We start from the raw sequence: 17,268 nt of genomic DNA on the forward strand, positions 1-17,268 counted from the left end.
CGCACGCCTTTAATCCCAGCACTCGGGAGGCAGAGGCAGGCGGATCTCTGTGAGTTCGAGACCAGCCTGGTCTACAAGAGCTAGTTCCAGGACAGGCTCCAAAACCACAGAGAAACCCTGTCTCGAAAAAAAACAAAAACAAAAACAAACAAAAAAAGAACTGCTCATGGACTAGACATATTACTCAGTAGTTACCGCACCCCCTGCTCTTCCAGAGGACCTGGATTTGATTTTTAGTACCCACATGGCAGCTTATAACAATCTGTAATTCCAGTTCCAGGGGATCTAACACCATCTTCTGACCTACTCAAGCTATAGTCATGCACATGATGCATAGACATACATTCAGTCAAAAACACTCAAGCACAAAAAATACATGTTTAAACAATGAATTAAAAAAAATAAAAACTGCAATAAAACTGATCACATATGAAGTCTTAGAAAGCATTGATGCCTGGATCTTAACTGCACAGGTTCTGACTTGTTAGCCTGAGTTATAGTTTAGGTAATCATGGAGAACTTTTAAGAGTTTCCAGTCACTTTACTGTTTGGAGAAATTAAAAGTTACCACAGGCTCTGTGACATAGAGGATGAAGGTATGAGAAGAAGCACGCTTAGGGTCAGAAGTACATCAGTGCCTATTATTTAGCACGGCCATAACCATCTTGAGCTGCTGAGTGGTGATGGGGCTGACCCACTACCTATGGCATACATAAATACAGAATTATGGGTGATAGAGCTGACCCACTTACCTGTGACATGCATACAGAATTGTGGGTAATGGAGCTGACCCACTTACCTCTGACATACATTGTTCTTTGGTATATTAATTAGAATAGGACTTGTTTCATCAAGGTTTATACTGTAAGTTTTCTGTGTTAAATCATACACGGAACATTAAATAAAATATACATTATTGACAAATGTTTTTGAGTTAAATAATAACACTATAATAAGAATAGAGTCATTAATGAAGAGTCTGAATTAAACAATATGTTTAGTGACTAGCGTATGAAATGTGTTTTATTATTTTTAAAAGAATGTATTTTGAGTTACATAGTAAGTCTTGTATTTTTCCTTTATGGCTATATCAATTTTTAAATTGAAATAAAAATTATTCTTCAGTGTAGGGTACATTATCTCTTTGAACAGGTTAGTGGAGAAGAACATTTGCAGCGCCTGCAAGATGTTTTTTTCTTTTTTTCCACTCTGAAGTGGTCTGTGTCCTTGAACATAAGATACAAGTGACCCCTGTGCTGTTAATTATTGGCAAATTGCCCCATCTCAACCTAAGGAAGTAAAGTGACATGTTTGCCAGCCGATGGTTACTAGTTAACAGGCATCACTTAAGAAGGGTATAAAAGGCCGCCAGCAGGACGGCTCCGCATGTTCGGCTTCCACCACTGCCAACGACGAACAATCCAGCAACCATGAAGTGGAGGGCGTCCATTCTTGTCGTCTTCCTGCTAAGTTTTGCTGACTGCAAAGTGCTGCACAGAAATGAGTTTGGAATAGGTAAGATGCTATATAACGTAGGAGCTATTTTTCTGTAACAAAATTCTTCAAAACTCGCACATTGGCATCTCTTCAGCTGTCTTGATTTGGGCGTCATATCTGCTGTTGTGGACAAGGAAAGTATTTAACTGGTGGGCTAGATCTGGGTTGAAGCGTAAACGTAATGCGACAAGAGGCTTAGAAAAACCACAGCGATGTTTAACACGATTAGCTTTTGTGTAGCCCATGCTCGTTCATTCTTGATTTATTTAATCTCATATGTGTACATATATATGAGAAGACATGAAACCAGGCCACACTCCTCGTTCCTTGAGATTGACTAAAAGCATAGCATTTTTATTCTCATTAAGGTTTGACTCTATTCAAAGCATCACTGTGAACACACCAAGTGTAACATAAGTATGTCCAAAGGCTGCTAAAATAAGCCAATGAGAACGCTGTACTGTCAGGGTGATGAATAGTGTCACGTCCGCAATTGAGCAGTCTGGTTAACTTCGTTTCTTAATCTTCGAGTTTTCCCAAGGGTAAAATCAAGATATCGGGGTTTAAATTCATCAGTGCTTGCTCTCCCCGGTGAGATAATCACTTGTCAAAATCTCTTTTGTTTTCCAGCTTCTACATTAGATTCTTCCCAGTGCTCGACAGAGAAGCATTTACTTAGCCTGTAAGTTTTGCTTGCATTACAGATATGCCATGCCAAAAAACAAATTTAGATAATTGAATATTAGTTTTTTTTTGGGGGGGGCAGGTCTAGACAGGGATTAGCTTTGGAGCCTGTCCTGGGACTCACTCTGTAGACCTGGCTGGCCTTGGACTCATAGTGATCTGCCTGCCTCTGCTTCCTGAATGCTGGGTTTAAAGGTATGTGCCACCACTACTCGGCTCCAAATATTAGTTTTAAAATTACGAGAGAGAATTGGGCAATTTTAAGGTTTCACTTATGCGGAATACCAAATAGATATAAAAAATGTTGAGTTTTGGGGCAATGCCTTGCATATTAACCTGTACACTGCCTGGAATTCTGTGAAGCAAACCAAATCAGATTTTCAAAACCAAAGATTAATTTCTCAGCAGTCAGTAAGAGCTCTGCATGAGCGCAGAAATCTGTCTTTTCAATACCAGTAGGAAGAGGCTGCAGCATTCTCTAGGTTGCAAACTGTTTAGTATCAAGTCATAGGAAATAGAATATGATTATTTTTGTTATTTATGGAGGACATTTTATTCCTTTAAATCTTGCTTCCATTCTACCTGTTTGAAATTTTACAGTAAAAAACTTAACCCTATGTGTTTCTGGTGATGTTTGCATGCAGAAACCTGGACACACACCACTTTGAGTCAAACTGAGACTACCGCAAGCTAGGATTGAATTCAGTCATGATGGGAGCAAACGTAGCTGGAGGTCTAAAGACTTAATCTTTGCTTAAATTAAGAAAAAGAAAACTGTAAGGACTATAGGTTTTCCCAGTTACCAGTGCATCACAGTGAGCAGTGGTCCAGAAAGGAGGACATACATTTTCGGGAAATCCGTTTACTTTGACTCCTAAGGGTTACACTTTATTTATGGGTGAGGGTGACAGAAAGAAAAGTGACATTCATTTCTGAGCGGCTAGAACTCCATCTCACATCGATCTTTAGCGGGGGGGGGGGGGGCCGTCTAAAGAGATCAGGACATAAGCCACCCAGAGAGAAAGCTGTTCTCGGAAGACGAGTGTGACCGCGTCTGGTCCCTAAGCCCCTGTATGTGGTTCTATTTCAGTGCCACCATCACCTTTACCCAGTTCGTTCCCGATGCCACCATGGAGGAAGTAAGCAAAATGACGAGCGACGTGTTGAAGGCGATTAAGAATCCCACGAGCGAAGAGCAGCAAGGAGGGTGTTTAGAAAACCAGGTGAGTGGCCAAACCACCACTGAGGCTGTGGAAGAGAAGATGCCGGGAAGATGTGGTTTAGTTATTTGAAAACCGGCTGTATGAACGCAGGGTTCGTTTGGTTTTGGAGTCCTGAACAGCTCTGATGCAGTGCAAGCGGCTGCTAAAAAGAGCCACGATTACCATGGTGACTCGGCTAAGGTTACGGAGTGAGGTTCTCTGAGTGACTGTGAACGCACTCTCTTCTTTGAGCTTTTATATCTACACCATTCAGGGTGTCCTTAAGTCCATTTAGAGTTGTCATGGAGATTTACGGTAACTACGAATGGCGGTTCATTTTCTCTTAGGCACCGCAGTGTTGCTGACCTCTTTCTAGGAATTACTGCAAATGCGTTGCTAATAGAAACACTAGATGGAAGATGATGTCCACCAATCAAAACATCTGTCCAGTGAGCTAAGAGAACTTGGCTGCAGCTTATCGTCAGAATCCCCATCTTATTTATAAATGCTAAATCATCAAGTTATATAACAATCCCTGTCTGTTATATAATCAAAATTGTATGTAAAATTTTATTATTATATTATATGACAATAATAATTAAATTAGTTAAATCTCGATAATAATCCTCCAAGGTTGGGGACAGTTTTCCTGGATAGGACACTGAGGCCTAGAGGAGTTATTCCTTTAGGGAACTGCAGTTTGGCAGGACTGGTTTAAATGAGGACCTCTGGCCCCAGAAATAAGGCCCTTAGCAGGCTCCTCCCACTGTCTAGCAGTGCGCAGTGAGTGTGAGGCTCATAGCAGGTTGTGCAAGTTGTTGGATACAGCAAACACACAGGAGCATCAGTGTCTGGTACCCAGGCACGTCAGAGCTTCAGAAGAACAACCGAGTTTAAGTACACAGTCGTCCTGGTGTAGAAATAGATATTATTCTTCAGTTTGCTTTTGTATAAAAATGGACTTTATATATTTTTTGAATTATTCAAGTATGGAGGACAATCCCCAGAGCTCTGTCCCAGTGTAGTTGAAGTGGCCAAAATGTTATGTGTCTGGGCATTGTATAAGAGATCTTCTAAAAATGCATATTTTAAAATGTATTCCTTGAGACTTTCTTCCAAAGTATTTTAATCACATTCCTGCTCCTTTCGCGTCCTCCAGATTGCCTCTACTATTATGTCTCTATCTCAGCTTTGTTTCTTTTTCTTAAAAATCCACAGTCTCTTCCAGCATGTGTATGGGTATAGGGCCATCCACGGGCACATGTGCCAAGAGCCACACCCTATAGAAAACCTCCTGTTGTATTCCAGCAGCCAATGACTTCCTATAACTCCTCTGCAAAGGATGGGGCTTTCTGAGCCCCTTCCTATCCTTGCGGGAGTTTTGACTAGCTTGGCTTTACGCAGGTCTCGTACAGACAACCACAGCCATCGTAACTTCACGTGGACAATTGTCCTGTTGTTCTGAAAACAGTTTTTCAGAAGTTCTCCTTCAATCTGTGGCTCTTACAATCTTCCCCCCGTTTCCCAATGGACCATGACCCTTGAGGGTAGAGAGTGCTCCCTCTCTATAGGTGTCCATTTAGGGTTGAACACCCCACAGTCACTGATCTGCACTTTGATCAGCGTGAATCTCTGTATTAATCAGCAGCCCCTGCAAATAGGAGCTTCAGGGATGCAGGCTGAGGGATGCACTAGGCTCTGGCTACAGTGATGAGTTTTAGAAGACAGTCTGATACTATGTCCATTCAGTCAAATAAATGGATGTAGATTTTCTCTTAGGGCTTATGAAATACTCAACTGTGGATTCATGGCTCAATTTACAGTGCCAGGTATGAACTCCACACTGTGAGAGCTGGCCTGAAATCCAATCAGAGCACCATGGCCCACCCTTGGGAATCTATGCCTGTGTTGCACCAAAGGATATATGGTAGCCAGGCCAATTGTTACTGTACAATTAACAACTGTACAGTTTGCACGGGATAAGACTATAGGTTAGACAACTTTTCAACCCCAGCAGCTTGCACGGAAACTGCTGGCATTATGAAATCTAGCCAGTAAGATGACAACTTCAGATGCTTCCTAAAACGCTAAGATGCACGAGTTGCTAATATTCCTTGGTTTGCATATTTGGCTTTGTCTTTCTCTGTTAGTCAGTTAAAAACGTGTATATGAATTATGCCCAAACACCTCATATTGCAACTTTTATTCAATTAGAGTTCAGGATAACGTTACAGATGGGTTGCTTTGACCCTGCAAATTCAAGATGTTTCTCTAAAAGGGTGGATTGAAACAAGCATGGTGGTACACTCCTGTAATCTCAGGGCTCAGAAGGCGGGGGCAAGGGAATCTGAGTTTGAGGCCAGTCTAGTTTACATAGGGAGTTTCAGGCAGCCAGGACCACATCACGAAGAGAAACTATCCTAACCAAGCAGAGAACATCAATAATCAAAGGGGAACATTGAGAATTAGAGTCTTAAGTAAGACTGTCAAGATTTTAAGAATGTTAGTAATCATAATAGTTAAAGATTTTCCTAAAATGAATGAAACATGCATTTTTAGAGGCTTTCTTTAGAATACCAGTCTTGTCTTATCTTGGTGAATTTAGGCACTAAGGACAAAAGCATCTTAAAGACTTTGCAGCTACGTCTGTAATTATGACTAATGAAGGGCAGTCCTATCTTTACTCCACTTTGAGGTCATTCCTATTTTTAACTGGAAATAATACCCAATTTTAGACTATTGTCTTGTTGCTAGAAGACCAAAGGGAATGAGCGTCTATAAAACAACGAGGAAAGGTTTTATTTTCTGGTGGCTAAATTTTTCATGACATAAGAGAGTAAAATCACTTAACTTAAAATCAAGATAGGAAAGATAAACGATCACATGGCCCCCCTTTCCTTTAACATAAAATAGCTATATCTCATGGTCACATGTGCTACCTAAGGATGTAAGTTAGAAGCCCTTCACTCTCAAAGCTACCAAAGAAAGTGATCACTTCAGATCAAGAGGAAACCTCTTGAACATGTGCAGAGGACTTTCTTAATTTACTGGTTTCATTTCGGATACACATCTGTTCCAGTGGAGTTCATGGCTTTTCATAAAAAAAAAAAAAAAAAAAAAAACCAACAACAACAACAAAAAAAAACTCCAAAAAACAAAAGACTTTCTTTTCCCAGATGCCTGTGTTTCTGGACGAAATTTGCCACGAGAAGGAACTCTCTGACAAGTATGGATTCGCAGACTGCTGCAGCCAAAGCGGGGAGGGAAGACACCAGTGTCTGCTTGCCCGCAAGAAGACGGCTTCCGCCTCTGTCTTACCCTTTAACTTCCCAGAAGCCGCTGAGAGTTGCGAGGCATACAAAGAAAACAGGGAGCTGTTCATGAACAGGTAAGGGCCCTCCACAGGGCAGTCAGTGTTTCTGCCGTCTACAAGGGTACTCCAGAGGGAATAATAGCCAAGGCTCCTGTTAAATAAAGGCTGTGCGATGCGGGACAGACCACAAGCAGACCCAGCCTCCGGAGATGTTATCTCTTTCCCACTTCAGAGTAGTTGCCTTCCATTCGTGTTAGCAGATTTTCACACGCTGTCACCTCCACAGGGTCATCTACGAAGTGTCAAGAAGGTACCCCTTCTTGTACGCGCCTGCCATTCTTTCCTTGGCTGCTCAGTACGACAAGGCCGTCCCCGTATGCTGCAAAGCTGAGAACCCGGAGGAATGCTTCCAGACAAAGGTGGTAACTCTGTGCAGCTCTGTGAACCTAGATGGGGTCTAGCTATGACTCGGGAAAGCAGAGTTAAAAGTGGAACTATGGCTCGTGTGGAGAATATCGTCTTCAGAGAGTGTGCCATCCTTTTCCATCCTACTGAATATCTTTCTCATTATCAATGAAATCTCCTTTTGTATTTATAGTTAAAGTTAGAAACAATATCCCTAATGGTAAGGCACAAGTGTAGGCCAAAGTAAAAATGTGTGTACTTTGCGGCTCCATGAATCAGCATGTACTGAATCTTTAAAGAAAGTGGAAGTAATAGCAATCTACACAGAAGATGGAGCTGTGTCTCTTCTGCAGGGCAGAACAATGACATGCTCCCTATAGCTTCTTATAAAAACATGAAACAATATTCCTACACAATCAACAACCCCATGGATAACTGACATCACACTACAAGTTCAACCAGAGTTAAAGAAGCTGAACATTGGTGGTGGTGTTCATACATCAGCGAAAGGGAGCCTATTTCAGCTTCTGGTTTTTGCTTGCTTGCTTTCTTTTGCTTTTTGAGACAGTCTTGTTATATAGCCCCAATTGGGCCCAGATTCCTAAGAATCACAGGACTTTCCTCAATACAGATTGTGATGCAATCTTGTTTTTTAATGGAGCAGGAGTCAGCAGGCTTCTTGCCTGGAGGCTGGAAAGGCACAGCCGTCCATATGGTCCCAGTATCAAAACGATGATGTTTTGTTTTGAAGTATTTTAAATAAATCTCAGCCATATATACATAAGAATTCATCTAAAAGTCATTAAGAAGTAATGTATTTAAATGTCTGGTGATTCTAAGTTTAGTAAGAAAAAAATTCCTCCATGCACTTTCATGTGTTGCCTGAATTCACTGCTTTTTTGATTCTTGGAAAGAATACATGCGCTTTCTCTTTTTAAACACTTCACCTCTTCTGCATCTAGAGAGCATCAATTGCCAAGGAACTAAGAGAAGGAAGCTTGCTGAATGAGCACGTGTGTGCAGTAATAAAGAAGTTTGGATCCCGCAACCTCCAGGCCACGTAAGTTTAAGCTTCTAAGCTTCTATGGAGGCAATCAGTCAGGCGCTGTAGAGTTCATTTTTCTCAAGGTCACTCTTGCAGAGTAAAGTCCCCTTTGGTGAGGTAGACTGTGACTACAGTCATGAAATCTCAGGCTCAGAAGGGAGCCAGAAGATCAGTTGGCCATTGATTACAAAAGCCTCACTGGCTTGATATTCGAGAGAGAACTTTAAGGTTTATATTGTTTGCCTGTTCTAGACACGTCAGTCTCCGACCGCAATCAAACCATACCACCTCGTTAGACCATATTTTCCTAGCTCTTCTAAAAAGCAGGTCAACCCTCATGGAGGGACATCGCAGACTTGTTGCCTAACAAGAAATTCTTCATGTTCACAGTTCACAGTGCTTCCTAATCTGCCCCGTTGTCAACTGTTGCTTCTCATTAAGCTTTTGCCTCGAGGCAACAGCTTTAGAACCCAGCAATGGCAGGTGAAAAGAGTTCTGAATGACGTGAGTCATGAGTATTGTGCGCAGCTGAGACTCAATAGGTGTTGTCAGTCTTGCAGTGAGTTCCAAAGACTGGCCGGCACTTGCTGGAAGAGGCCAGACTTACCCTTCAATTACCTCCCAATTCTGCTAGAAAGTTAGCGGTCAATTCATGAAGTACTTGAAAAAACCCGCCGTAGGAGTAAAATAGAAACGAAGAAACAATTACAGCAGCGGCATGACGTATCTATCAGCAATAAACGCCGCATGCTCCCCCGTTACCGCCCTGCGCCCTCTTCATCCGCTGCAATGACTCAAGGAAGCAGGACATTGGCGCGGATCGCCCTTTGCATGAACGGAGTCCCTAGCTGGAGGCAGCTTTATTTTAAACTGTCCTTCTGTCTTGAGCTGCTGGCTTGTCTCCAACATTGAGTCTTCTCCACTTCGTTCATCTCACTGATTTGTGCATCTGCACCCCTCCCCGGTTTCTCACAAGTATTTATTTCTATGAAATGAAAAGCAAGTGTTGTTTTCAAAGAATTTTTCCGCCCCTTCATCAGTTATTCAGTCATAAAAATACCTATTTGAGGCAGAATCTGGTAGTTGAGGCTGGACTCGAGTTCCCATTCTTCTACCTCCCCCTCCTGCCTGCTGAAATTATAGACAAATGCCACCGTGTGTGCCACAAGGGCACCAAGTGCTTGGGTCAGGGAAGAGCAGACAAGGACACCACGGATCTTGAGTCCCTAGAAAATCTTTGCGATGCTTTAAATTACTTCCCAATCATTTGGGCACCTAGCCCACAATCTACAGAGCTTCTACCTAGAGAGGCCGGGCCAAAGCCGATGAGATCTAAGACCTATTTCTTGTAAAATAAGGCATCTCAGATCTTTCCCCCTTAGAGGTTCACTCAACAGATACTCTATAGAAAATGAAATTTTATTCTGATGGATAAACAAGATGATTTAAAAAAAAATATTCTTCTCCCAGAACCATTATTAAGATGAGTCAGAAGTTCCCCAAGGCGAATTTTACTGAGATTGAGAAGCTGGTCCTGGATGTGGCTCACATCCACGAGGAGTGCTGTCTAGGAAACGCGCTGGAGTGCCTGCAGGATGGGGTAGGAGTTTCTCTCTTCCTCTGAGATGGTTTCTGTCGCCTCTCTTTTCACTTCAGCTCATTCTAAATGAAGGCCACCTGGGCCAGGCAGGGCGGCTCAGTGAAGTTACAGATTTTTCTCTCCAGGCGCCGGTTCGTTGTCTAGAGACTGCCCTCTGGAGGTCAGAGTGGCTCACTGCATATCTTTCTGATCAAGATGGAGGGGAGAGCTAGCAAGGGTAGAATGCCTGCAAATTTTGTCCATTGGAAAATTTCAGTACCAATAAAAAGGTGTTATCTGGTTTGAGCAGCCCTTTTCCTTTTTTTCGTGGGGACTTTTTTCTGCTAAAATAGAAAGTAGGACATAGATAAAAAACTATGGGACGAGGTCTGCAATAAATTGGAAAGCAATGAGGGAAAGCAAGATTGAGCAGAATATGGGGCTGGAGAGATGGCTCAGTGGTTAAGAGCATTGCCTGCTCTTCCAAAGGTCCTGAGTTCAATTCCTGGCAACCACATGGTGGCTCACAACCACCTGTAATGAGGTCTGGTGCCCTCTTCTGGCCCGCAGACATACACACAGACAGAATATTGTATACATAACAAATAAATAAATATTTTTAAAAAAAGATTGAGCAGAATAAAAAGGGAGAAGAGAGAGGGGGTAAAGACAGAAAGAGAGACGAGGCAAAAGCCCGTATTGACCCTTGGTTTTTCCCTTCACCTCTCTTCTTCTTCCACTTCTTTTCAAGCTTCAAGTGTCTTCCTCAAAGGATAAATCTTTGAGTCTTAAATTGTGTTATGCCCATTTCAGGAAAAAATCATGTCACATATATGCTCTCAAAAAGATATTCTGTCAAGCAAAACAGCAGAATGCTGCAAATTGCCCACACTGGAACTTGGCTATTGCATAATTCATGCAGAAAATGACGACAAACCTGAAGGGTTATCTCCAAATCTAAATGAGGCTTTGGGAGATAGAAATTTTGGCAAATTTTCTTCAGAGGAAAAAATCATGTACATGGCAAGGTAACATTCCCTGTAATGTGTGTTCACAATGATCAAGACTGTTGTGTGATTGGAAGCTTTGCTGTATGGGAATGGGGATGGTGGCTATCGGTTTTGAGCTCCGTTGAGGCTGTCTGTCTAGATGCGGTGAACCCAAGGATTCACAACCAGACAGCTAGAGACTAGAGAGTGAGATCTATGGTAGAGAGACCAGACTTCCACAATGACCACTATTATTTGGCTTGCTTATGAATCTAAATATTGTTTTATATTTTCTCTGAAATGAGAAATGACATTCTATATAAGTACCTCATATGATAGCCACCATGAACTTATAAAGATAACCTAGATATTTCTGTAATGAGGAAAGCTTAGACTGCCAAGGTGACACAGAGAATAAGAAGTGCTTGCTACACAAGCCTGGCCACCTGAGTTCAAACCAAGGAAATTAGGATGATTGGAACAATTTCCCAAAGTGCTACTTGACAACGGTCGCAGGCTATGGCATATGTGTTCCTCCTCCAGAACTAATAGATAAAGAAAATTAAATTTAAAAACAAGAAGAGCTCAAGATCACGAATAGAGTCCCTTGCTCTACATGCTTTTAAGAACCGTTCCCCTAAATATAACTCAACAGCTAGAGCCAGATGTAAGGCCTTTCATTGTAGCAGGTTGCTTGCTATTTATTGACTTTTTAAGCCAATGAAAATGTGTTTAGCAATACTTGCTCAATGGTAATTTTTGTAGTATAATCAATAGGCACGTACTCATTCTATTCGCGAACAGTCAAGTTAATACCTTTTCCTTTATTGTATGTACCTGTGAATGCAGTTAGGAGAGGAACTCGTGCAGCTATTAGGACATTAAACTTAATGACTTTCCAGGGCCTTTCTCAATTTAAGAGCCTGGTTCTAATGCAGCAATGAAAACGATGGCTCAATTTTCTCCCCAGTCTTCCCAGAAGACGTAGCTCTTTTGTTGTGTCAAAATCAGGTATTCATCATTTGTACCGTTAAACAAGATTGTGAAAACCAAAACAAAGACTAGATTTAGGAGACACATCTAGAGATTGTTTTCGTTGGTATAAGTAAACACTACCAATATCTATAATTCTGGAGCACAATTTATACTAAAGAGCTATCCTTAGGTTTATATATGCATACAGATCTAAAAAAGTTAATAATTTTCTTCATAGAAACAGGCCTTCAGTGGCAAAGAAATTTCAGTGGAAATATCAGCTAAGCAGGATCTTCCTCCAAGGCCTTGCCCTTCTTCCACGTACTCCTCTGCCGCTGGATCACTTACCCAAAGGAGGTGTGCTTGACCACAAGCCAAATTAGTGACCACGCCTCTTTGGGTGCCAACCCTCTTCCTGCCCTCCATCTTTCTTGTCTCCACTGAAGATAGATGATCCAGTTAAGCTTGCTTCTGCCTCCTTATAACAAACGCTTGGGGGAGGAGAAGTATTTTTCTCTTTCATGGTGTTAGCTCTTCACTGTTCAGAACAATTTTAGCATCCAGGACAGTCTGGAAAACATACCTGTTGAATGAATGATTATAAATCGCACAGCTGAAAGCCAAAGTGGGATACAAAACAGAACGAAGTAGCATTATTTGCAACATTCTTCTTTAATTGAAAATCATTTCCCATACGTGCATACATAGTTTTAGACCTACATTACACATACGAGAAAACAGGCACTGTTTACCTGACTCTGGCTTATTCGCTTGACCTAATGATTGCCAGTTCTATTTTCTGGAAGATGTCATGATTTCATGAAAGGACCCTTTACAGGGTGATTTAAGGGACTATATATATAGTCCCTTATTATAGACTATTGGTGCAGTCAATAGTTTTGCTGTTCATAGAATTCAAATTATGTTTGTTTGTTTTTCTGCTCCACTTGCTCTTTGAGTTTTTAATGTGCTCTGCTCTGACTACTATATTGGAATACTTAGGGAATGAACAGTGTAACTTTGTCTTGGTTCCAAAAACATGATATGTTTCCTACATATTTCAGATTTATTTATGAATATTCAAGAAGAAACACCATGCTTGCTGTTCCAGTCATCCTAAGAATTGCTAAGACATACCAGGAGATAATGGAGAAGTGTTCCCAGGCTGAAGACTCACCTGCATGCCAGCACAATGGGGTAAGCCAGCTCTAGAACTTAGGGGATAGTCTCTAAACCTGCACTGATGGGAACCACTGAAAATACTGTTTGTGAACTGGTGAGATGACTCATGGCTCAGCAGGTAAAGGTGCCTGCTCTGTGAGCCTGGGGAACGGAGTTGGGGCATTGGGACCATGTAAAGGGAGAAGGAAAGGAAATCTGCTTCACAAAGTTGGCGTGGAGCTCCGCACGTGCTCTTTGGCAATGCTCCTCACCGAATAATAAAGCATAAACTATTTTATTAGAATAATTAAAATAAAATTAGCTTTGTTTAACTAGCAATTAGCTAGTTATACTTATAAACTAGTAATCTAACCACTAAGTAATTATGCTAGCCACTAACCAATGGCTTATATAAGATAAGAAATGTTAGTCGAAAGCTCTATGGTGAGCTGGATAGAGAGAATAGTCATTATTTGACAGCCCAGAGAAGACAAAAGTTTTATACGGAAACTGCAATCCTCTACCCAGTGGTTATATCCTCTAGAGTTCATCTGTTTTAATTCTCATAAAAGGGCGCGCTCTATCATCTTTAACGCTTGCGTGTCTGGGAGGGGAGAGGAATGCATGTGATGCTGTCTGCATTTTTAGGAAGAAGAGCTTGAGAAGCACATCCAGGAGAGCCAGGCACTGGCTAAGCAGAGCTGTGCTGCCTTCCAGAAGATGGGGCCCTACTACTTACAAAACGAGTACGGTTTTTCTAGTGTTTTCAGTGATTTAAAATTATTAATGGTTGAGGGGAACATGCGTTGAAATTCTTAAGCCACTGCGACTCTCACTTCATCCCAAGTTGGATAGAAGTCAGTATAAATTCAATCACGTGATTCCTCCCGGGTTGTTCCCCTTTAATTGACAAGAACACCTGTGCAGCCTGAGCTGTTGAATCGGCCGCGGGTTCCCAAAACCCTGCAGCTTTTTTGCAGGAGAGGTGTCCGTTCCTTGGCTCACAGCCCGCCAAGGTTCCAGCAACCAAAGGTCACAGTTGAAATCAAAGTGCTGAGGTTGGGAAGAAAGCAGTCCACCGCGCCATCTGCACCCCATAGGGATGTGTGGGGAGGCCAGGGGTATGAGGGCTGGTTGTCAGAATGGAGACTTCTCCATTGCTGGGCCACAAGCCTCATGTCTTCTGACACCAAAAGTGGGTCCTTGAGGAGGAGTAATGAGCAAAAACTCGTGACGGACACTGTCAAAATACCTCTTTCAGGTTCCTCATTGCTTACACGAGGAAAGTCCCTCAGCTGACCTCAGCGGAGCTGATAGACCTCACGAGGAAGATGGTGGGCATTGCTTCCACGTGCTGCCAGCTCAGTGAGGATAAATGGTCTGCCTGTGGTGAGGGAGCGGTGAGTATTTCCATGCCAGGAGAAATCGTGGAGACCTATGTGGAGAAGGCGTCGCTTGGTTTCTTTAGTGAGCTCAGCGGGAGGCAGGTGTGGTCGTGCTGGTTCTCATTGGTTTGCCGTTAACGGGGCTTCCTATCCTAGAACACCTGGTAGAAGTGCGTGCAGTCGCTTGATTCAAGAACATATAACCAAGCTTTATGCATAGGAAGGATAATAGCCAATGTGTTATTCAACTTATTACTTCTTATTCTCTAAAGTCTCACTTTAATATTGAAAAGGAAGGCAAAGCTTTGCTTGTAATAGATCGCAAAAAGTTGTGTTATTTTAGCCATACTTAGGGATCTGCCTTTTGCAGGCCAGTCTTATCATCACAGTGATATTTGGGACAGTTTGTTTCCAAGGTAAAGTACAGGAGTAAGATCCATGTTCTGGATAATAACCCCTTCATTTTCATGTCACATTGAAAGGGGACTTCTGCCACTAAGCTTGAGGTGTTTGTGTTTGATATTTGAGAATAAAGATTGTACCATTTTTGTAGGATGACCGTCTTAGACTAGGTAATCTGAGTAATTCACATAGGCTTAGCCTGAGAATAGTAAGCACACAATTACGCTAAAAATGATTAAAATTTATAACTATGTGTTTAAGAGATATCTTAAAAATATGTAAAATAGGAAGAATCTATGTTAAAGCTTAAACACACACTTACCCATTTGCAGTAGAAGAAAACTGCAAAGGTTGGATTTGTTCTATTTTTACCTCCAGAAAGTGATCCTTTGCATCAAAACCCAAACTCAAATTGAAGCGAGAGCTTGGATAATTAAAAGTGTGTACTGCTTTAATCCCAGCACTCAGGGGCAGAGGCAGGCAGAGCTCTGAGTTTGAGGCTAACCTGGTCTACAGAGCAAGTTCCAGGACAGCCAGGGCTACACAGTGAGACCCAGTCTGGAAAAGAAACCAAACCAAATTAAAACAAAAAAAATGTGTACTGTTCTTGTAGAGGACCCAATTTTGGTTCTCAGCACCTACTGAAAATGGCTCCCAAACACCTTTTCCTCCAGATCCAGAGATTTGGTGCCTCTGCCTTCCACAGGCACCTACACTCAACTGCACTTACCACCCCTAAGTTGTATAATTAGAAATAAAATAAATATTTAAATAAAAGCAAAACTCAGCCAGATACACAGAGAGAACAACTTACCCATTGATTTGTACATATCAAGATAGAGATAATTTTCCTTTTTGAAAGTCTGTATGCAGCTAGAAGCATATTTTGGACAGTCACATGGCTTTCATCCATGTCACACGTGTTAGCATCTGCTACTACATAGTAAGGTCCTGGACATTGGGTGTCACTGCATGAGATTTCTGGAAACAGGAGTCAGCTTGGTAGCTCATTTCATTTCCCTGATTTCTTTTTTTCCTTCTCCCAACCAGGCCGACCTTTTCATCGGACACTTGTGTATAAGACACGAAGCAAACCCTTTGAACCCTGGTATCGGCCACTGCTGCAACTCTTCCTATTCCAACAGGAGGCCATGCCTCACCAGCTTGGTGAGGGATGAAAGCTACGTCCCTCCACCATTTTCTGCTGACAAATTCACCTTGAGCAAGGATCTGTGCCAAGCTCCGGGCAAAGCCCTGCAGACCATGAAACAAGAGTAAGACATTTTTATTTTCCACCATGGAGCCTGACATTTCACAAGTTCAATAGACCATAAATGCACTAAAGAATCTCTTTAAAATGAGTTCTGTTTCAGAGTTCATACAGCCTTGTGGGCGAAGTTGGTTTGGGGAAATCCACTAAGGCAGACAATTTTCTGCTTATGAAAAATTGTCTCTGTCATAACAATTGTGATGTATTTTGGGTAGAAGGAAAATGGATGGTCTATCCTGAAAGATCAGGAGAGATCTGTGTGTGAGTCTGGGACTTCCATTCCAGCTATGGGGAATGTGTGGTTATAAGCAGGTTAACTATATCTGACTCAACAATATTGTTAAAAAAAAGAATAAACATTTCATTCATGACAAGAGACATTCTGTAATGATGGGGATGAAGCCAGTAAAACTTAAATTCTTCAAATGCCCATGCATTTTAATTTAAATTTCATAATCACTGACTTTGCACATGGGATTCCTTCCTTGGGATGTTCCATTTTTCTACACCCAACCAGAAGAGTGTTTCAAGAGGTAATCAGAATGGTGCTTTCCCCCGCCCCCCACAAGCCTTCCCTATTGCCTTCGTGACTCTAAGTCCAACATGTAATCAATGCTACGTGAGGAGTGTAGGCAGCCAGTGATCCTTAGGTTAAGGTGTGACAATGTCTGGGCTTGTGTGCATGGATAAACCACACTGTAGAAGAGGGAAAAGGAAAGGATAAAATAGGTAAGCCAGACAGCGATCACAGTTCACCCCGTAGAAGCATGTGGGATCCTGACATGGTGTTTCATCTGTCACCTGCAGCAGGGGAAGCCGGCACTGGCCTGTTTTGAGCCTCAGACTTTCTGATAAGAAATGTAATGGCAAAGTCCGACAATGATGACAATAAGGAGTGATGGCCGAGGGCGGGGGCCAGGGCTCAGAAAACATTCTACTAAAAGCATGTTGGGAAAATGCCAATGTATGACAGACTCTCCTGTATCTCCTTTTGTTTTAAACCCCAGGCTTCTCGTTAACCTTGTGAAGCAAAAGCCCAGCATAACAGAGGAGCAGTATGAGGCTGTCACTGCCGATTTCTCCGGCTTCCTGGAGAAGTGCTGCCAAGCCCAGGAGCGGGACGTCTGTTTTGCAGAAGAGGTGTGTGCTTTACTCCCCAAAGTCTTGGCATGGAGTATCTGGCAGTAAAGGATGGAAATAATAGCCTACAATTCTGCAACTTAAATTTAAGTTTTCTTTGGAAATGTTACGAGGTTTAGAATAATAACATTTTTTTTCTAAGTACTAGGGAGAATTAAAAATTTAAACTATATTAAGAGAACCAGTAATTTTGGTTTATTTCCTAATAGAATGAATATATA

The 17,268-nt window shown here is 41.9% G+C and overlaps 1 protein-coding gene across 1 annotated transcript; it reads left to right on the top strand.

Annotated features, from left to right (window-relative positions):
• The first annotated feature begins 1,365 nt into the window (after positions 1-1,365).
• Positions 1,366-17,095, top strand: Afp (alpha fetoprotein). Its single transcript, XM_050149929.1, has 13 exons — positions 1,366-1,515; positions 2,128-2,179; positions 3,272-3,404; positions 6,560-6,771; positions 6,983-7,115; positions 8,064-8,161; positions 9,617-9,746; positions 10,539-10,753; positions 12,754-12,886; positions 13,499-13,596; positions 14,112-14,250; positions 15,688-15,911; positions 16,915-17,095. The coding sequence occupies exons 1-13, from the start codon at positions 1,431-1,433 to the stop codon at positions 17,093-17,095; spliced, it is 1,833 nt and encodes a 610-aa protein (XP_050005886.1). The 5' UTR covers positions 1,366-1,430.
• The last annotated feature ends 173 nt before the right edge of the window (positions 17,096-17,268 follow it).

The sequence above is a fragment of the Alexandromys fortis genome, unplaced genomic scaffold (genome assembly GCF_014885135.2).
Source record: "Alexandromys fortis isolate MF-2015 unplaced genomic scaffold, M_Fortis_MF-2015_v1.1 scaffold_0, whole genome shotgun sequence".
NCBI classification, from domain to species: domain Eukaryota; kingdom Metazoa; phylum Chordata; class Mammalia; order Rodentia; family Cricetidae; genus Alexandromys; species Alexandromys fortis.

Bases quoted from the DNA above. Each gene is read 5' to 3' on its own strand.
- Afp (XM_050149929.1), top strand. From the start codon at position 1,431: ATGAAGTGGAGGGCGTCCATTCTTGTCGTCTTCCTGCTAAGTTTTGCT. The intron at 7,116-8,063 runs GTGGTAACTCTG...TTCTGCATCTAG, and splicing joins AGGAATGCTTCCAGACAAAG to AGAGCATCAATTGCCAAGGA. The intron at 14,251-15,687 runs GTGAGTATTTCC...TCTCCCAACCAG, and splicing joins CTGCCTGTGGTGAGGGAGCG to GCCGACCTTTTCATCGGACA.